The sequence below is a fragment of the Ceratotherium simum genome, chromosome 16 (genome assembly GCF_057802395.1).
Source record: "Ceratotherium simum simum isolate JZ-2026a chromosome 16, ASM5780239v1, whole genome shotgun sequence".
Taxonomy (NCBI): Eukaryota; Metazoa; Chordata; class Mammalia; order Perissodactyla; family Rhinocerotidae; genus Ceratotherium; species Ceratotherium simum.
Genome location: NC_141915.1, coordinates 40,073,408 through 40,094,985, shown reverse-complemented (window position 1 = coordinate 40,094,985; position 21,578 = coordinate 40,073,408). Strand labels below are relative to the sequence as shown.

Genomic DNA, 21,578 nt, shown 5'->3' with positions numbered 1-21,578 from the left:
TCCTGCCTTCCTAAGGCCAACGCCCCCACTCTCTGCCAGCTCTGCCAGCCCACAGGCCTTCCCTTGACGGGCACATGACGAGAGGAATCCCCATGGCACACCTTGGTCCGAACAAGCCCCTCTCCGAGCAGGGCTCCCCTGACCACATGGTGCACGAGGTGGGGGTGGGGAGAAGGCAGTTTGGGAGTCTCCCACACACACCCAGCCCCAGCGCCCGCCAGGCCAGGCGCCACTCAATGCCTCCCTTCCCGGTGCTGGTGCCAGCCCCGCCTGAGCTGTCCAGACACGGGGAGGGGTGGGGCCTGCAGGCTGTCAGGCCACGTGTAGGGCCCAGGGGGGAGGAGGGAGGGCAGGCGGGCAGGTTGCTCTTAAGGCGGGTCTGAAGGTGAACAGTGCCTCCCCTTACTCCTCACCTGGACTCTGAGCCTTCTTGGTCCCGGGAGCTGGGAGTGAACACAGCAGCCCCTGGACACCAGGTAGGTGCCTTTTTTCTTTAAGGAGAAGAGAGGGAGACAGCATCTCGCACCTGACTCGTGTAACCCTTTGTCCTCAGCTTCTCCACCTCTCCTGGGGGCTCCGTGAGAAGGTGGAGAGAAACGGGGAGGAGGTTGTGCATGAGAGAGATGGTCTCAGGACCACGGACCTTGGAGTTCAGCAGAACTAAATCTGTACCCCTCAGTGTACAGAGGAGAGAACCGAGATCCAGGGAGGGAAAGAGCCTTGCCCAAAGCCACGGAGACTTGGGAAGGGAATGAACGCAGAACCTGGCCTCCTGCTTCGTAGCCTGGAGCACGGAGCCTGGCCCTGAGCCCCGCTGCCGGGCCCTTCAGAGGCTGCCAGGAATCCAGGGGTGGGGGAACAGGGCCTTCAATGGTCCTGCAGGTCCCTGCCTGCTGTCCCAGGTGCTGCTTCACTGGTCTGGGTAGAGGGGATAGGACAATCAGAAGCCACTCTTTGAGGATAGGGGATGGGGTGGAGGCTGGGCTATTGAGGTAAGTTACTATCGGGAGACTCAGGCTTCCCCTCACCTACCCTCTCCCTTCGGTGGCCTGGGCCTGTAGGAGGGAGAGAGTAAGTCAGGAGAAGAGGCTGGCAATGAAGTGGAAGAGGGGATTTGCCAAGGAATCAAGATCCCCATTGCCTCCGGAGCCCTTGGGATGAAGAAAGAGATTTGAGTCTGCATGTGAAGGAGAGTGGGTGGGAGGGACCTATAAATAACGCAGAGCTGGCTGGAGCCCTCCTTATCCACTATACATCCCCAACATACACACACACACACACACACACACACACACACACACACACTCACACAGTCCTGAGCCCCAGGGACCCTCCCCTGCCCCCTAGAGCAGGAAAGAAAGAGCTAGAGAAGTGTGCTGGTGAGGGAGCGTGTCCAGGAACAAAGGAGTGAGCCCAGCCCTGTCCTGGGAGGTCCGGTGGTGATTCAGGAAGTGTCAAAGGTGAGAAGAGTTTGAAGAAGAGCCTGAGGGGCTGCCTGCCCTTTGCTCAATCCCAGGCCTGTCCCACTGGGTTCCAGAATCCCAGAAGGGGCAGAGTGGAAGGGGCCTTAAATCTATGAAGCAACGGCATAGAGCGTGGACCATGGAGCAGGCCACCTGGCTTCAAATCCCAGTTCCACCACTGGCTTCTGTGGGGTGTATGACCTTGGGCAAATCCCTTCACCTCTCCAGTCCACAGTAAGAATACCTTCTTCAAAGAACCATTGAGAAAATGAAATAAGTAAATTTTAAGTATCTGTTATGATCATATTCCCATTATAACGATGGGACAAGTGAGGCCCAGAGAGGAAAGGACCCTTGCCCATGGTGCCATAAAAGCACTTTTCAAATCAGTAGGCAGGCATCCTGGGTCCTGGTCCTGGGGGGAGACCCAGGCCCCCAGGGTGCTCTGCAAAGTCAGTAACCCCAGCATCCTCTGCAGGGCCCAGCCGAAAGCCCTGCAGCGTGTACCAAGATCCTGCCCTCAGAAACTCAGGCTGCTTGAAGTGTGTGAGGAAAAAGCCACAGCTCTGTGTCCTCGGCTGCCCCCAGGAAGGAGCTCAGAGGCCTGTTCCCTTCCACTGCCATTTATAGACACGCTTCCTGAGCCTGGGGTGTGCCCGCCCGGTCCAGGACCCAGCCAAGGAAAAGTCTGGCAGCAGGGCCTACAGGAGCCGTTGGGGAGAAAAGGGGCCCGGCTTTTCTCATTAACCCACTATGTGACCTTGGGCAAATCATGCTCTCTCCCTGGACCTCAGGTGTCCCTCTGCATTTGAACTCCACGTGGTGCAAGGAGTTAAGAGTCCAAAGTCCCACAGCCTGGATCTGAATCCCAGCTCTACCCCTTTTCTGGATGTGTGGCCGAGGCTGATTTCTTAAACTGTCTGCATCTCAGTGTCTCCACCTGTAAAATGGGCTGGTAATAAGGGTGCAGTACTTCCTAGGGTTGGGAGAGGATTAGAAGAGTTACCACATGTAAAACCAGCACCTGGCACATGGTGAGTGCTCAATAAGTGGGAGCTATTATTATTTATTATTGTGAAGGTGTTACACTCTTTATACTCCCTTATTTCTAAGTAGTACTTAGAACTGCCCAACTGCTTTCATAAACAGCACTTCATTGGTTCCAAAGGTGCACGGCAGGAATTCTCATTCCCATCTCACAGATGAGGAAACTGAGGGTCAGAGTCGCACCTTCAAGAACTGTTTGAGCTGGGATTCAAATCTGAATCTTCAGACTCCAGAGTCTGCATTCATTTCATTTGCCGCAGGCTGGCCTTTTCCAGCACTGGGGGTCTGACTCTAACACATGGCATGGTGGAGGCATCTTGGAAAAAGGGTAAAACAGAGTTGGAGAGTGCTGGGGCAAGCGGTCAGGCTCAGTGCAGGCTGTGGTAGTACAACCAGCATGTCCCAGTTCCTTATGGTTTTCTTGGCAGCCTCGGTCCTAGAGCCTCTTACCTCCTACCCAGCCCCACCTATAAGAAACTAGCATGTAGCAATAAGGTTAGACAATGGGAAGAATTTTCCACACCAAGGAAAATGAGAAGGTTTGGACATCTCTTTCCCGGATGAGCCCCCAGGGAGTGAATATCATCTGATGATGTCACTCCCCAGCTCAAAACTGTTCTGTGGTTCCCCATTGCCCTCAGGGTTGAGTTGACGCTACTGAGCCTGCCTGCAAGGTTCTGCAGGATCTGGCCAGCCTACCTCCTCCAACTCCCTCTTTCCCTCCAACCACCCCAGATGCTCTCTGTTTCCCAGACGTTCAATAATGCCTTGTCATTTCCCCTGTCCACCAGGCCTTCGAACACGCCTGCCTCCTCACCCCTACCTGCCTTATCCAGCTAGTTCCTGTTTTTCCTTCTTATCTCCCTTCACATGCCCCTTCCTCCAGGAAGTCCTCCCTGACCTCCTCCCATCAGTGCTTACAGAGTCCCCTCTGCTTCCCCTCCTTCCTGGTGACACTGTTTATGATTCTCACCTGCTTCCTTGTCTGTTTCACCAACTGGCCCACGTGGAGTAGTAGCTAAGCACAGGGGGCCCAACATCGGGCGGCCTGTTGTCCAGTCTTGCCCTGACACCTGTTGGCTATGCGACCCTTGGGCAAGTCACTTACCTCTCTGTGCGTTTTCACATTGTAATATGGAATAATAAAAGTATCTACCTCATAGGCTGGTTATGAGGACTTTAAAAGCCTTTATATGTAAATACCAGTGCCTACGTGCATGGTAATTACTCAACAAATATTAGCCAGTATTTATTTAATAAATACGCCTGGGACACAGCAGATATTTAATAAACTTCTATTGAAGTTATTTAATTTAATGATTATTTGCATAATGCTTACTATGTGCCAGGCACTGTTCTTAGCATGTTACAAATATTAACTCATTTTACAGATAAGGAAACTGAGGCACAGAGAAGTTAATTAATTTGCCCAACATTCTACAGCTAGTAAGTGTGGAGCCAGAATGCAAACCCAGGACATCTGGCTCCAGCATCTGCACTTGTCAATGAATGAATAAATATGTTTGAGGCAAGGGGAGGCAGGGGTCTCATCTACAAAGTCACTCAGTTCCCACTCTCGGCCTCTTTCAGCTCCTGGGAGTTCCTGGCTGGCAAGCGGCATCCCTGGGATGTAAGTGAGGCTGGCTGGAAGCCAGAGGTAAACCGCCAGGTCACTGCCCCCACCATGTCACAGGTGATATCCAGCTCCCTGCTGGCGGGAGGCCATGCCGTGGGCTTGGCTCCCTGTGAGGAACCCAGGAGAACCCTTCACCCAGCACCCAGCCCCAGCCTGCCGCCCCAGTGTCCTTACTACACCACAGAAGGCTGGGGAGCCCAGGCCTTGATGGCCCCCACGCCCTGCAAGGGGCCACCCAGCAGGTTCCAGCCCGCCCCACAGGCTGGAGCCAAAGCCAGCCGCCTCCTGCAGTCCCCTGATGAGCAGGCCTCAGGGTGTCTGGAGGACCTTGACTCCTACATTGACTTGTCGTTGGAGAGCCTTAACCAGATGATTCTGGAACTGGACCCCACCTTCCAGTTGCTCCCCCCAGGGGCTGGTAGCTCCCGGCCCGAGCCTGCTCAGAGCACTACCTCAAGGAGAAAGAAGGAAGAGCCTGAAGCCGTAGGTAAGGACCTGGTGCGCAGTGCCAGAAGGGGGGCTTGGGGACCAGACCTCATGAGGAAGAAGGACTTTTCTATCAAATCAGACGCACAGGGAACAATGTCCTGCTGGGAGGTGCTGTGCAGTCCTAAACAAATTACTTAACCTGTCTGTTTTCTCTGCTATATAAAAGGGATAAAGACAACTTTCCCTCACTATCCAACTCTATTTGGTTCCTGAGTTTGGAAAGTGATGGATACATGTTTTACGTGATTTTTAAGAGAGTTTAAATAAGAGCATACACGTAAGAATTTTGTACAATGCCATGTATATAAATAAGAGCTCGATACATGTAGGGTCCCTGAACCTCACTGTTCTATGGTGTCTCTCGTTAGGTCCTAACCTAGGTCCGTGAAATTTTTGTAGGATTGCTTTCCGGGTCCCTGTCCCCGTTCAGGGGGGTATCTGTCTGGAGAAGCCCAAGCTGGAAGTAGTAGAGATGGAGAGACACAGAATTAAGTCTATTTAGGGCAGGAACCCCATTGTGTTTAAGCAGGAGTGTACTGGTAAATGCTTAATAACTGGCTCCCTGGTGGAGTGGGAGAGAGCCCTGATTTGAAGCGTCTCCCAATTTCCATGGTGTAAATTCTCCGACCATGGCCAATTTCAAGCCACCAACATGGTGTCACTGAATGTGGCATTGGAAAGAGATACATAGTAGCAGGCCATTATATAGTATTTCTACCTTACCAATACAACAGATATAAATAACCTCAAGAGTATAGATAACAGTAAAATAATTGGGATGTGATTAATTTTGAGTATTTATTAGTTTTGCTTTTAATATGTTATCTACTTGTAAGTTTATATAATTTAAATTTTCATAATGGCTGCATTTAGCAACCAGCTGGACAAAATCCTGAAAATTTAACAACAGCTTTCACGATCTGGTACAAGCCAACTCCAATATACTACCGCATCCAAGGGAATCCAGAAATCCCTACATCTGGCTTCAGTTTCCCAAACAAAGACTTTTAAGTATACTCTGAGAATGAGGGTCAAGGAGCAGCGGCCCCATTAGACAGGCAGGAAGACTGAGGCCTCCAGGAGTTTAAACAATCACCGTGGGTCAGAGGGTATGGTTAGGACTGGAGAGAGGATCATGAGAATTTCTACTTACTGAGAACTTATTACATCCAGGCACTGTGCTGAGCACTTCAGAGCAGAACCTTTAATCTTCCCAATCCACCCCCATGACATGAGTATTTTATCCCCATTTTACAGATGAAAAAACTGAGGTTGGTGGAGTTGAGTAAGGAGCCGGGCTAGCCTAATCACCGGAGTCAGGCAAACCTTACACAAGCTGTTTACTTCACTTCTCTGTGTCTCAGATTCCTCATCTGTAAGATAGAGATGAGTTCTTCCCTCAAAGGGTGGGGATTAAAAGAAATAAAAAAAAAGTGTTTATTACAAATCCTGGCACACCGTAAGTCATTACAAATGTGGTTGTTTTTATTAAACATTGGGGTTGCATTTAGGATCAGCCCCAGGGTAGGTTCAGGCTCTGGGGTGGAGGCAAGCCCAGCACCCAGGCCCTCTGGCACCCGGGCTCCTGCCTTCTGCTCCTCCCACTGAGCATAGCCTGCCAGACCTGCTAAAAGAATCGCCTCCTCTCTGTCTTCCTGCTTCTTAAGGCCAGGCACGGGCACGTCTCTGCAGGGAAGGCGGCTTGGACCTAATTACCTAATTACCTAATTACCACTGGCAGGAGCAAGCCCAGGGCTTTAATGTTCATGCCCCAAGGCGGGCGTTCCACACCCTCAAGGCCAGCTGGGGCGAGGCCAGTCTCAGTGGAACATCCACATGAATGGGGCGGGGGTGTTGACAACCAGGCCCTTCCTCTAAGGGGCTGATGGGCAGTTGTCTGTGTTGTCAGATGCCCTGGGCACAACCTGCCTTCATGAGGATGTGTCCGCCCAACTTTGGGCAGCAGGAGGCACCGAGGGGGCAGCAGTGGTCAGAGGGTCCTGATGAAGCCGCCTAGCTCTGCCCTAGCCCCTTCTGATGGAATTTAAAAAAACAAATCCTCTATCTCTAAGCTCTGCCTGGACACGTGCGATGCCTGGGAGCTCACGACCTCCTGAGACAGCCAGCCAGGTCAGCTCCCTGTTAGAAAGCTCTCTTCTGCCATCACTAAGAGTAGCCAGCGCCCGCATGTCACTGTGCTGGTCTACACCTCTCTCGTGCATCCCAGCCCCCCAAAACCCTCCTCTCGACCACTGCTACCGGTGACAAGGCTCTCACCGGCCCATGGCAATGTAGCTAATTCTGGGCACTGTGGTGAGTTTTCATCCGACCAAATGTATCCCATGTGGAGGACCCCCCTCAACCCCGTTTGCATCCTCATCCTTCCTACTTCGGGGGAGTGGAAGGGACGACATTCTGTCATTGTGGTGCTAGCAGATGTTCACTGTTTCTCTTTGTCCTAACTTGGCAAAATTAAACATTAAACATTGGAGATCATACGTTGATCCCTCCCTAAATATATATAGATAGACATTTGTAGATTATGCATGATCCCAGCATCTACCCTGTGAAGGGAGTTGTGGTAACCTCATTTTACAGATGAGAAAACTGAGGCTCAGGGAGGAGAAGTGATGGCCCAAGGTCACACAGCTAGTGAGAAGTAGGTCAGGCCTCAAAGCCCGAGTTTCTGGGCTCCAAAGTCCATGTTCTTGCCTTTCTTCCTTGGAGCTAGTTTCTTGCCTCCGGGGCTTCGTAGAATAAATCTGTTTGGAGGCAGCCTGCGGGCTCCTCCTCTGAGGCTCCACCTCCCCAGTGCTCACAAACTTTCTCCTAGCTTCCCTGCCCCTGCCTCTTGCTTACCTTCCTTCAGACTCACCCTGTGGGGGTCCCCATCCCACAGGGAACATGGCTCTTAGAAGCAAACACCATATCCCTTTCTTTATCCTCACTGCCACCCCTCCTCATCTTTGGAACAGGCCCCCATGTTTCATTTTCCAGCAATTTCTGCCAGGCAAGGCTGCTTGCCAATCCCAAGTGAAGGGTGTTTAATAACTGCCTCTCCGCCCCCCGCCCAAGTGCTCCCCCTCCACACACCCAGCCTGGGGCTGGTGCCTGCATCCACCCAGCACTGCTCAGACTTGCCCCACGGGCCTGTAAACAGCGGCTGCACCCAGGTGATGGGGTGTGGGCCTCCACCTCCCCAGCCACGTCCACCTCAGGGCAGCATCAGTAGGTGACTCACAGCTGCAGGACTCCTTCCTCCTTTCCTACCCTTCCTGCTTCTCAGCCTCCAAGCAAAGCCTTTGGTGGTGAGTAGGAAGCCCAGAGCCCCACCAGGCCGAGAGACGCCCCCCCAAAGCAGCCAAGCGCTTTCTCACAGGGCAAGGCCTTGGGAAAGGGTCCTGAGGAGCCCCTCCTCCTGGAAGAGGCCCCCCAAACAGAGCCCAGGAGCAGGAGTCTGGTGCCTCTGCTCCCTGTCTCTATGGCACTAAACAACTCATTTAACCTTTCTGAGCCTTGACTTCTCATCTGTTATAGGGAATTAAGAATATTTCCTACTTCAAGAAAGTTGTCATAAAGGTTAAATGAGCTGACACAAGGAATACATTTATAACAGTGCTGGCACACAGCACTCAGTAAATACCAGCCTTTATTACAGACTTTGCAATAAGTGTTAGCTCCACTCTCATATTTCTCTGAGCCTCAGTTTCCTCCTCAATGAAAGCAATGCCTGCTGGCATTGGGCATAAGGGCTGTTGTGCCGCTTGAGAGGATTATAAACACTATCAAGTCCTACAAAATTAGAAATTGTGCTTGTCAACCTTCCAGAAGAATCCACCCCATTTCAAGACCTCTTGTCTTTCAGAGACCACAATACATTGTGCCAGATTTTCTTCTCTTGCCCTCAGCAGTGGGACCCCCACCTTAGCCTGGGAGTATTAGCCATCTGGCCAATACTGCCCCCGCAAAGCCAGCAGGTAGGAGATGCTCTTCGAAGCCCACCATGGGCCAGGCTCCAGGCTCCACTCAGCAGTATGTTTCATCCTCACCACAACCTTGAAGGTTGGTTTTAGATCCCCACTCTGCAGATGAGGAAACTGAGGCTCAGAGCAGTTATGAAAGTTACCCGATGCCCCTTGGTGGGAAAGTGGCAAAGCCAGGACTCACCTCCAGGTTTGTCTGATGACAAAGCCAGGCCTGTTCCTCCACCTCCTGGGACAGCATGCCCAGGTCAGGCTGCCAGCCCCCCTCATCTGATGTAATCCTCCACCCCTACCCCGGCCCAAGCAGGCTCAGACAGAGGCAGTAACCATGAGCAGGGCCAGAAGGTCCTACCCGGGGGCAGGCTGGGACAGGCAGGGACTCCACAGTCATGGGGGGTGGGAGAATGGTGCATGTGCCAGAGCCCAAGGGGGTGGGAGGCGGGCAGACAGGAGCTGAGGGTGCAGTTTCCCGCCAGCTCTGCCCCAGTTTTCATCCTGGGAAGCCAGAGGCAGGACTCACAGCCCTCCAGAAGGGAGCAGCTGGGTAACCTCCACCTTCCACCATCTTCACTGGAACAGCACCAAAGACAGCTGCCCTCCCCCAGGCCAGGAGAAGGGGTGTCCATCCTCACCGTGGGGAGAAACACAGGGCAACCCACTCCAGGGAAGAACAAGGTCTTGGAGCAAGAGTCCTGGGTGTCCCCACTGGGGTGTGGAAAGAGCATCAGACTGAGCCAGCAGCCTGGGGCCTGTTTAGTAACCAATCCCTGTGCACCATCTCAGAGGGAAGCCTGAGAGGTCCACACTCAACAATGCAGCAAGCCCTGCCCTCAGGAAGCCCCCGCTCTAACGCAGAAACTCAAACTCTAAAGTGCACCCAGCTCCCTGAGGGCTTGCTAAAATGCATGTGATGATTCAGCAGGCACGGCGGGGAGCCCGAGATTCTGCACATCTGACCAGCTCCCGGGTCAGGGACCAGTGGTGCAGCTCGATGCGCAGTGTAATCACCTGGGGAACTGAACAAACAAATAGCCTGAGGCCTCGGTCCACCCCAGAGATTCCAGTCTAATTGGCACCGAATGTAGCCTGGGTATTAGGCCTTTTACAAGCTTGTCAGGTGATTCTAGTGTGCCTCTGCCTTCCCTGTAGGCACAGACAGAGAAACAGCCCTCACTCGCCCTGAGTAACAGAGGCATCAGAAGATGTGACTGGCGCACTGTCAAGCAGTCATTCCAATCCGGGGAGGGGGTATACACGAAGGAGGGATCGCCCAGTTTTAAAGAACTTACCACGTGCCAGGTGCAGTGCTGTGCCACCTACCTCATTTCATCCTTACAGTGACACCAAGAGGCTGGGTAGAGTCACCCCCTTTTACAGGTATGGAAACTGAGGTTCCAGATGTGAACTCATTTGGCCAAGCTCTCTCAGATAGTAAGAGGCAGAGCCAGATCAGAACCCAGGTCTGCCTGACTCCAAGGCCTGTGTTCATTCCACCGCATCCCCCCACCCAAAGGAAGATGTCACAGAAATGGTGACTTTGGAACTGGGCCCAGAACGTGCAGCTGAGTGCTAATCCTAATCCAATGAGCCTCTCTTCTCTGAGCTTCGGTTTCCTCATCTGTATAAAAGAGGGGACCACGTGGTCTTGAGGACCCTTCCAGCACTCCTGTTCCGTAAGTCCAGTCTCCCGGATCTCACTGAGACTCTCCTTCTCTCCCCAAAGATATAAAGTACATTGAAGTGACCTCTGCCAGATCAAGGTGCCACGATGGCCCCCAGCGCTGCTCCAGCTCGTCTGTCACTCCACCCATTGGCTCCCCGCGCAGTGGCGGCCTCCTCCTTTCCAGAGACGTCCCCCGAGAGACTCGAAGCAGCAGCGAGAGCCTCATCTTCTCTGGGAGCCAGGGCAGGGGGCACCAGCACCCCCCTGCCCCCTCTGGGGCTTCCTCCTCTCATTTCCCACCATCTCCCAGCATCTCCATCCCTTGCATGGGGAGCAAGGCCTCGGGGCACCATGACCTGGGCTCCCCACTGGTGACTTCTCCTAGCTCGGAGAAGGGGCTGAGGGGCCTGGTCCCACAAAGGAGCAGCAGGGTCTCCGTGCTGTCGGCCAGCCCAGCGTCTGATGTCAGCTACGTGTTCGGAAGGTAGGTCACTCCCACGATAGCTTCTGATGTTGCCCACAACACACACACACACCCTAAAATCACAAGGGGCACCCTGCTTTGTCTGAGCAAAATCTGGGCATGCACCAAAAATAAAAAGTGAATGTTCTCTTTTATGCCGTCACAGCCATTTGGATCTCAAGCTTTCCTCAAGCATTTAGAAAATGATTCAATATACAAAAATTTTTATTTATGCCTACCTCTTGGGAAAAGAGCTGTTGTACTAATGAGGCTCACCCCTATGCTTTCCAGCCCTCATAAGACTCATCTCGAGGAAGGTTTTTTAAAACCTCAAAACACAGGGATGTAAATAGAATTTGGGGGCCTTGGATGAACCATTTAAGAAAGAAAAGCCTCCTTCCTCTTTGTTGCTGGCAAAACTCAGAAGGAGGGAGGCAGACCTGCCCGGGCATTTTTTACAATTGCCCCAGCCTGGCTCTCTGCTGGCCTCATGGGAGAGCTGCACACGCACCCATCTTGCCAGGAAGACCAAACCACAGGACCTCTGTCCCCTACACCAACTCCAAAACCACTGTGCCAGGGCAGTCCTGGCAAGGAGGCTGGATTCCACAGCCATGCCTGCTGGCATGGGTCTCTGAGCTCAGGGAGAAATCTTGCTGGATGCAGAGCTGGCCTCCTCCTCTTCCTCCAGCTGAGGAATTCCCTCTGCGTCAGCCATGGACGTGGTCCAGCCCAGGTCCAGCTGGTGTGCAGGGCCCTTGGGAGTGATGATGGGGGGTGCCTGCTGTGACGGCTCAGTCAGACCTGCCTGGCTGGGAAGGCAGAGGGAATCCCGTCCAGCCTAAGTCCATATGACCTGTGGGGAGTCAGCTCATTGCCTACTTTAAATGACCAAAGACTATAATGCAGAGCTACTTCTGTATCCTTCAGCATCCGTTGGGGACCAGGTGGGCAAGCCCTTTGCTCCGGCTATGAGGCATGGAGTATGCAGTACTCTATTTAACCGAAGCTATGGGCACCCAAATCAGTAGATTCCAGAGCCTGGCTCATCCCCTGAGTGCCCACTTCAACACCCTAACACTCTGCCTGTCGGGTGCTCTGTCCCCCTGCAGCAGCCAGTCTCTCCTCCACTCCAGTATCTCCAGCCATCAGTCGTCTTCTAGATCCTTGGAAAGTCCAGCTAGCTCTTCCTCCAGCCTCCACAACCTTGGCCCAGTGTCCCTGTGTACAAGAGTCAGTGACTTCCAGGTCCCCAGCAACCCCACCCCAAGCATGGGCCAGCCCAGAGCAACCTACTCCCCACCACTGGCCAAGGAGCATGCCAGCAGCTGCCCCCCATCCATCGCAAACTCCATGGTGGACATACCCATTGTGCTGATCAACGGCTGCCCAGAACCAGGGTCTCCCCCACCACAGCAGATCGCAGGACACCAGGACTTCATCCAACCTGGGGCTGCTTCTTCCAGCAACCCCTGTCCAGCCACTAGGAGCCACAGCCAGACCCTGCCAGATGCCCCTCTCACTACATCCCCGGACGGTACGTTGTAAACCAATACCCCAAGCCTTGTAAGGTCTGGCTAGGGGAAACAGACGAAGCACCAGTGGGTTTCTGCAACAGCCAGTCAACACAGTGATTGAGTACCTACTGTGTGCCAAGCACTGTGCCAGGCAGTGCAGACACAGAGATGGACACAGTCTAGAAAGAGAGACAAAAACCGAGGATCACTATAGAGCAGGATAAACACAGAGATAAAGAGATGCTCTAAGTCTCATGGGGCCACAGAGGGAGAGTGATCCTTTTGGTCTGGAGAACTGGGAAGGCTCCTCAGAGGAGGTGACACCCTAGCTGGAGCTGGAAAGTGGATCAGAAGTCCAAGGCCAGAGCAGGAGAGGAAAGGCATCCCCAGCAGAGGGAACAGCGAGTCCATAGTCATGAAGGCGTGGAAGCACATGGCATGTTTAGGAATGACTAGATGAGGGACAAAATCATCGAGAATAATTTGGGGCCAGATTGTGAAAGGCCTTGAGCACCAACATAAAGAGTTGAATTTACCCTTTAGGCAATGGGGGACCAACAGAGAGTCTAAAACAGGAGAGTGATGGGGTCAGAGGTGCATGGTCACTCTGGTAGCTTCTTGGCAGATGAATTGCAGGGCCTGGCCTGGACAGAGAGAGCAGTTTTATTTGGTTCTATTTGGGTTTTTATCATGAAATGGTCCTGACAAGCTGTAACGGTGCCTGAACCAGGGTTGGGCAGGCGGCGGGGAGGAGAGAGGACAGAGCCAGGAGACCCCCCAGGACATGGAAGCAGCAGGCTTGATGACTAACTCAAGAGAGGGAGAGGGAGTGGGAGAGAGAGTCATAACTCTGACGTTCGTAGATGACAAGCTCAGAGAGGGGGAGGAGGGTAACAGACAATGCATTCCAATTCAGACAGCTAAAACCACAAAACAGCAAACACCCTCCTTCCCGTAGTCTGTGACTACAGGCGTCCAAAAAGAACAAACCAACCAGAACCCAAAGCAGGAAACACAGAGGCTAAGCCTTAGCACTCCCAGGGTGCACCTCTCCCGTGAGCAGAGCCCCCGCTGAGCCCCAGGGACACTGTCCCTGTTCCCTCACCGCTCAGCCATCTCCTTCCTGGGGCTTCTCAGCCCTCATTCAGCCACAGGCATCAAGGTGACTCCTGGGGGTGGGGGGTGACATGCTCACGCTAGCCCCTGCTCTCTCCCACTCATGAAGCCAAGTCAATGCAAAGACAAAGTGACATGACACTTTGCCTTTGAATCTGCTCTGATCATTTTCCTAGGACAAATCTTTTGCAGATTTTAGTACACTTTTTATAATGAGTTACTCTCATTATAAAATGAGAGTAACATTGGCCACAACACACTTTTTCAGATGCCAAAATTGAGAACCACTGCGCCCTGCCTTAGAGACCCAGGAAAATGGGCATTTTGGCATCTCAAAGAGCACATTTACTTGGCCTGGCGATAGTCCCATCCTGATCTGGTGATACCCTAGGATATCACTAATTATACCCTGCGATGTTATCAAATTCTGCAAAATATTCTCAAAACAAAATTCGTTTTGAAGCCTTACACTATTAGAGGCTTAAAGACCCTCAGAGGTTGTTTAGTTCACTCGGTCCCTGCTGGGCTTCAGGAGTGAAACATTTGTCCCAAATCAGAGTCAAGAATCCTGTCTCCTGATTTCCCAGCACAGGATCCTCTGCCCAGATCTGTTTTCCTTTTCTTTCATTTTCTTTTCCAGCCGAATATACCCATAAGGAACTCACAGCATTATTCAGGGAGAGGAGAGTGTGAAATCAAACAAATGATGCATCTCAGAATCCCTTATTTATCCCTTATTTCAGTCCCCAGCAGGCAACACTAGATTTGAGAAACTGTTTCTCATTAAACTGAGATTTTATCTATTTGTTTGTGATTCATTACCAAGGATACAAGGGGAAACTCCTAAGTCCTAGATGCGCCAAGCCCTGGAATTCTTCCGCTGGATTTTGCCTCCTTAGGCAGTTGGAGATACCACGGGGTCGGGCTAGGGGAGGGTGGGTTGAATGGGACCACTGGGCAGAGGAGGGGGGAGGGTCTCTCAGCTCCCCTCTGTCCAGCCTACAGGTTCCCCTTCTCTGTCTGCCTCCAGGTCCCACCAAGGACATGCAGCCCACCATGAAGTTTGTGATGGACACATCTAAATACTGGTTTAAGCCAAGCATCACCCGAGAGCAAGGTAAGAAGAAGCACTGCGTTTCAGGGGATGAGAGACCCAAGAATCAGGTCTGGGTCCCGCACTCTGCATCAGGTAGAAGGGTCCATGGGTCATGGTAGAGGAGGGAATGGCAAATGGCAAGTCCAGGGAAGTAGGGTGTCTTGTGGACCTCACGACCAGAGGAAATAAGGACTGCAGCAGGAATGGTGGAGATTAGGCAATAGAAAGGACTTCCTGGGAACTAAAGGTGATTCTGTAACATATGCTCTGTGAAGACCCTATGGGGCTGGGGGACATAGGGTGTCCAGGTGGGGCGGTAACCGTCTCTGACCCAAGGACTGTTCCAGCAATCGAGCTGCTGAGGAAGGAGGAGCCGGGGGCTTTCGTCGTGAGGGACAGTTCCTCATACCGAGGCTCTTTCGGCCTTGCCTTGAAGGTGCAGGAGGCCCCCGCACCTGCCCAGAACCAATCAGGTATGCACCTGTCTCTCTTCTCACCCAAGGCCTCTTGGAAGCCACAGGGTGTGGTGGGTTCTAGTCCCAGCTCTGCCACTAGTTCACAGAATGACCTTACGCCGGTCCCATGAGAACTCCTGGGACGAGGGTCCACCTCAGCGCTCTCCCAGCTGCCCTCCAGCACCAAGGCTTCCTTCACAGCAAGCCTGAGTTACCTCTGGCTACCTGAGTCCTCAAATTCCCTGCTCCACTCTCATGGTGGGAAGAGGAAGAGGAAGGTCCCAGCCCTCTTCAGGCTGCTGCCTTCTGGGTACCCACCTCCGCCCAGACCAGATTTATCATGAGGGAACCTAATGTAGTAATAACGCTTGTGTGCTAGCTTATCACATGTGTGAGAGCTTATCACATGCTTTCCTGTGGCCTTGCACACCCAACACACATCTATGGAGCATCCACCCTGCACCAGGCACTGTGTAAGGCACCAGGGATACCCCTTTGGGGAGACAGATAAAAACAGATCATTATAGTATAAGCTGCCTGGGTCACAGCCTCTCACTAAACCCCAGGATTGTAGCTCTCAGATAACAAACGGATGAGGTTACAGAGGCTCAAGAGTTAGTAAATGACCCCCCCGGAGCAAGTAAGTGATAGAGCAAGGATGAAAACCCCAACCTCAAATTCTCTACACTGTGCCTCTCTGTCTAAAGAAAAAAGTGACCTCTGGGGCGGTGTTGGTCATCAAGGAAGCCTTTCCAGAGGCCATGAGGTGAAGGCTACAGGCTGGTGGAGAAGAGGCAGAGGGCATTGTTCACCCTCCCAGGGCCACCCTGGCTCCAGCAGTGACCATCTGGTGGAGAATAATAGCGCCTGGGAGCAGATGGGTAGGGGAGAGAGAAACCAGGCTGAAGAGTTGCAATTTGATCCAAACAGTCTTGGGGAACCATCCCTGACAGCTCTTTTTTTTTTTTTTTTTTTTGGTGAGGAAGATTAGCCCTGAGCTAACATCTATTGCCAATCCTCCTCTTTTCACTGAGGAAGACTGGCCCTGGGCTAACATCCATACCCATCTTCCTCCACTTTATACGGGACGCCGCCACAGCATGGCTTGACGAGCAGTGCGTTGGTGCACTCCCAGGTTCCGAATCTCTGGCCACCGCAGCGGAGCGCACGCCCTTAACCACTACGCCACCAGGCCGGCCCCCCTGACAGCTCTTGAGACCAAGAGAAAGGTCTCCTGGAGGGAGAATTACCAGATGCAGAAGCCTTTGAGCAATGGTGTTGGCACCTTCTTTGTGGGAGGCCTTGAAGATAGGATTCCTACTTTCAGTCCCACTCAGAGGCAGAGGGATGGACAAGTTAACCTCTGGATGGACTGGGAAGAGGCAGGTCAGGGAATGAATTGGTCAGAGTTTGGCTAACACACCCGTCCACAGGCGCTCTCTCTCCTTTGTTCAGGCGAGGATGGCAGTGACCTTATCCGCCACTTCCTCATTGAGTCTTCCGCCAAAGGGGTGCATCTCAAAGGAGCAGATGAGGAGCCCTACTTTGGTGAGCCTCTCCAGCCTGCAGCTCCGGGGTGGGCGGAGAGGGTGGTCTGGGGAAGGCTTCTCATGCAGGGCTGCCTGATTCCTTGCAGGTAGCCTCTCTGCTTTTGTGTGCCAGCATTCCATCATGGCCTTGGCCCTGCCCTGCAAACTCACCATCCCGCAGAGAGGTGGGTTGGGGCGCCGGACCTGTTTGTTCTCTCTAGAAAGGCTCCTGGTGGTCACGTCTCATGTTATTTATGGATTATTTTAGTGTCACAGTTACAAGTACATGCTCTAGGGTCTGTCAACACCTATTGATACCACTGGTGTGGGGATTTAATGGGATAGCTCAGGCGAGGCTCTTAGCACAATGCCTGGCGCAGAGTAGATGTTTGATCAAGAGTAGCCTTCTTTAAGAGGGTGAAAGGAGCATAAATCTGCTGGTTTGGTGAGGTTTGGTTTTTTCTTCCAGGTCCCACATTTACTGGGCACTCTCTCAACTCATTCACACCCCACTACAACCCTGGGGAGCAGATGCCACTGGGATCTCCACTTCACAGATAGGAAAAGGAGGGTTCGAGGCCTTAAGTAACTCGCCCAAAGGCACACGTAGTCAGACCTCGAACCCAGAGCAGGAAGCCCCATCCAGAGCTGACAGCCCAGCCGCACCCCCAGATGGAGGAGGTCTTCTCAGGGCACGCAGAAGGAGCAGCGAGTGGGGTTTCTGGGAGAGGCGTCAAGGGCAGGGGGAGCCCCTGGTGGAGTGATGGCAACAGCCTCCCTACTCTGCAAAGAAAGGCCTGGGTTTGGTGGAGTCTGAAAGAAGTGAGGAGGTCTCTGAGGAGCAGGTCACTGCAGCAGTCCAGGGGCTGGAGGAGCGAGGAGGGGGAGAAGGGAGCAAAAGGCTTGCAAACTAGGCGTTTGGGAAGCCAAAAGCGGCCCCCTTTGCCTAATTACGGTAATCACCTGGTTTCTTAGCCAAGCCACTTCCTGGAGGTGAGGGCGGAGGTGGGAGATGTTCAAAGGGATTAATGAGGCCTGTTCCTATGAGAGGGGTCCATTCACTCCACCCCCACCCCCTTGGGGGCCTGTTCCTTTGCTTTGGCTCAGAATTGGGAGGTGGAGCCGGGGCCTCAGACCCCTCTACAGACGGCGGCCGGGCCTCCTGCCTGAAGAAATCTGCTGGTGAGTGGTACAGGGGAGGCTCCACGCTTGGCTGTGCCTCCTGAGCGCACCTCCCAGCCCTGCGTGCACACACTTGCACACACAGGTCCACACGTGTTTCCCATCACACCTTTATTTCTTCATCTTTTACAAGGTGCCGCATTCCTCCACCTCCCTATAAACCGGGAGATGAGAGGCTGCAGACAGTGGGCCAAGGGGAAGAGGGACAGGAGAGGAGGGGAGTTGGTGAGGCTTACACCCAACCTGTACACACATGGGCACATGTGGACGTGCTGGGGTCTCTCTGGATCTGAAGTACCTGCCCTTGAGGTGGTCTCTGGGTCCGGGATCCTCTGTGGGATATCAGGCCCAAGTCCTGGGGGTTTCTATAGAGGAAAAGTCTCTCCTCCTCACATCCAGAGGCCAGGCATCGATCAGCACTTGTCTGAGTGACAGCTCCTACTCTGTGCCCCTTGAGCACAATGGCCCCCTCCCCGTTCTAGACTTCTCTCCCTTCTCTCAACAACGAACCAGGACCCCAGGGCAGGTAGGGGTGGAGGTGGCACCAGCAATGGGTCTGGAGAGAAGGAAAGTTTGCCTGGACACCCCTACACAGAGGGCAACATCCCCTCCCTTGCCCCAGCCTGGAGGGCTAGGGGCCAGGGCAATGCAAAGTGACAGATGGTCCCAAAGTCCTCTGGAGTTGGCCCCAAATTGCAATTACCCACACACTCCCTGCCTTCCTGTTGGCTCAAAGAGGAGCCCTACTAGATTCCTGAAGAAGGAAGTCACCCCCATCCCATGGCTCTGGGCAGAAGGAGGACCAGGGCCTGGGTGACCTTCACCCACCTCATGGATCCTGGCAGGGCCCCAGCACAGTATCTGCATCCCACAGGCTGCCAGGCCCTGTACCTGAGCTCCGTGAGCATGGAGACCCTGACTGGAGCCCTGGCGGTGCAGAAGGCCATCTCGACCACCTTGGAGAGGGAGGTTCTCCCCACGCCCACCGTGGTCCACTTCAAAGTCACTGAGCAGGGCATCACCCTGACTGACGTCCAGAGGAAGTAAGGGGCTTTGCTTGCCCTGGGGCTATGGGGCTGGGCAGGGTGAGCTGGAGGGGATGGCCAAGACGGCTGTGGATCAGTGATGAAGGTAGAGTTCAGGGTCCTGGACCCGACAGGGTCAGTGACATACTGAGTGACTCCAGGCAAATTCTCTTCCTTCTCCGGGCCTCACTCCAAGGACCTCCTGCCAAAGTCCCCCTCCCTCTGATTGATGGAGATGGAATCAACTGGTATTCGTTGGGCACTGATTAAATCTGCACCCATTGATAGAACATCTTCTGTAGGCCAGACTCTGGCTGACCACTGGGACACAGTGGGCTGGGATTGGGCTCAGGGATTCACAGTCTAGCAGGAGCGTGGTCCTGGGCTTGAGGAACAAGAGATGACCAAGACTAATTCCTATCCTCAAATAGTTAGGTGACATGGTGGGCAGGGAGCAAGGAAACCCCAATAGGTACGACACATGGCAGATGCACTCCCCGAAAGGAAAGAAGGGCAAATGTGTGCCCCAGGGTCCCGCAGTGGGGGGCTGTAAGGAGTCTAACTGGGAGGCTTCTTGGAGGGAGCTGGAGATCATGGAGATGGGGCATAACACTGGACGGGCTCGCACCAGCTCTCCTTCTCTCCCTGCCTCTTCCCAGGGTGTTTTTCCGGCGACATTACCCCCTCACCACCCTCCGTTTCTGTGGCATGGACCCAGAGCAACGGAAGTAAGTTCAAGGCTGGGCCTAACTAAGGAAGCCATCCAGGGCCTAGCTGCCCACCGAGGTTCCCTGCTGACTCTGGGATTGGGACCACAGACAGAGCCTGTGAACCTCAAGCGGCCAGGAGCAACAGAATGAGGGAAGGGTGGGGCATGGTGGGGGTGGGGACACAGCTGGACATTCTCGCCCGCTGCTCAGCCAGAGTCCTGAGGAATGGAGCAAAGCCTCAGTACTCATTACTGTCCACATTCCTTTCCCACAGGTGGCAGAAGTATTGCAAGCCCTCTAGGTAAGAGGCCCCATCCTGACCATGGTTTTGATGGGGGTGGCACAGGCCCTGGCCCTCAGGAAGGCCCCAGAATCAGGGGGAGACATGAGCCTGGGAGCCCTCAGTCTTATGTGGAGGCACAGGCTCTGACCTCAGGGAGCCTTAATCTGTAGGGATGCCCAGGTTTGATGGTCAAGACACATCCTTGCCCTCAGGAAGCTTCCACCCTGCTGAGGAAGACACAAGCTCTGTCCTCAGGGAGTCCCCATTCCAAATGAGGGAAACCCAGATCTTGAACTCAGGGATCTCCCAGTCTGACAGGGGAGGCACCTCCTCTGCTCAGAGAGCTCCCATTATAATGAGGGGCTGGAGCCACTTGGCTGGGGAAGCTGCCTGGAGGAACACTGTGTAGGCTGAGTTCCCCTCCTCCCAGCCTGGTGCCTCCCTGCGTCCCGCCCCTTACTCAGGCTGCTCTCTCCCACCAGGATCTTTGGCTTTGTGGCCAAGAGCCAGACTGAGTCACAGGAGAATGTGTGCCACCTCTTTGCGGAGTATGACACAGTCCAGCCAGCCTCACAGGTCATCAGCCTGGTGGGTGCTCTGCTGCAGGACACAGAAAGGATGTAGGGGGAGGGAGCTTCCTGTACACCTTCCCAGATATCCCAAGGGGCTTGCTCAGGAGCCCCCCACCTCCCTCTGAACAAGGGGCTTGTGGCCACACTGATGGACCAATCTATTGAACTGGAGGAGAACGGTACCAAGTTAAAACTCTTGAACCCACTGTGACCTTCAGCAGTGACCGTCATCCAGAGCCCCCTGGGTCTCAGTTTCCTCAACCATAAAAGGAGGTCAATAGACAGGATCAGCTGTTCTTCTCTGACTTTGGCGGGCATCTTAACAAGTTCCCTGTGATTCTGAAGCACACTCACATCCAAGGACCCCCACGTGAAAACAACCTCTGAGGACCCCTGACTCCATCAGCCTGGACGCTACCGACAGCAGCCTGAGCTAGAGACCTGTGACCCTGTTTCATGGCAAACAACAGGTGCTGGGTGGGGACCCATACGGTCATGTCCTGAGGCTGGCCTGAGAGCAGATGGTATGCAAGGATTGAGGACCAAAGGAGGGATGGACTGACTCTCTTTCCCTCCATGTCTGTTCCTTTCGCCACTTCCCAGGACAAAGCTGGAACCCCTGCCCCAGATTCTTTAGGCCAACGTGGCTGTGGTTTTGGGGGCTTAGCAAGGAAGAACTTACCCTCATGGTCAGAGATGACCCAGCTGTCCTTGGGTTCTTGATGTCTAATCCCCTCCATTGCCAATGAGTATCAGCCCCATCTTTTCTTTCAATTTTTTGGTAAGCAAGTGTCCTCCAGCTGGTGACACAGCTGCACTAGTGTTGCTTATGTAACCCACACCTGGGAGGTGGGGGCAGCGAGATCCTTGCTCTCCAAGGCAGACACAAGGGCCAGCTCTCTCTGGCTGGGCCCCTCTGCCCCCCCAACACACACACAAACACACACACACACACACGCGCACACACACACACACACACGCACGCACGCACGTGCGCGCGCGCGCGCGCGCAACGGCCTTCTACAGTGATGTGGCATCGACTGGCCCCGCGGCCACGTGGGGGCAGCAGAGAGTCAAGAATGCAAACAGGCAGCCCCAAGAGGCTTGGAAAAGCTGGGCCGTCTTTCTCGCCACCCCCCAATCCAGCCCCCTCACTCCAGAAGCTAGAATCGTTTGCCTAGCAGGCCTGGGGTCCTAAGGAAACCACAATATATGGTGGAAGGGGAGCTCAGAGAAGAAGCCCACTTTTGCTCTGTGAGGAACGAGTGCCTGTCCCCTCCCAGCTGTGGGCCCTGCCAGAGCATCATTATCTTTGGCCAAAGTTGGGCATGACCGGTTATGATTTCAAC

General features: G+C 53.7%; 1 protein-coding gene across 1 annotated transcript; it reads left to right on the top strand.

Annotated features, from left to right (window-relative positions):
- The first annotated feature begins 422 nt into the window (after window positions 1-422).
- TNS4 (tensin 4) lies at window positions 423-21,203 on the top strand. Its single transcript, XM_004434527.3, has 13 exons — window positions 423-476; window positions 4,101-4,633; window positions 10,342-10,765; window positions 11,857-12,281; window positions 14,408-14,494; window positions 14,821-14,946; window positions 16,384-16,476; window positions 16,565-16,642; window positions 17,565-17,639; window positions 18,514-18,682; window positions 19,324-19,392; window positions 19,649-19,675; window positions 20,140-21,203. Exons 2-13 carry the CDS (start codon window positions 4,195-4,197, stop codon window positions 20,279-20,281), a joined length of 2,154 nt encoding a protein of 717 aa, XP_004434584.1. The 5' UTR covers window positions 423-476; window positions 4,101-4,194; the 3' UTR covers window positions 20,282-21,203.
- Window positions 21,204-21,578: the final 375 nt, after the last annotated feature.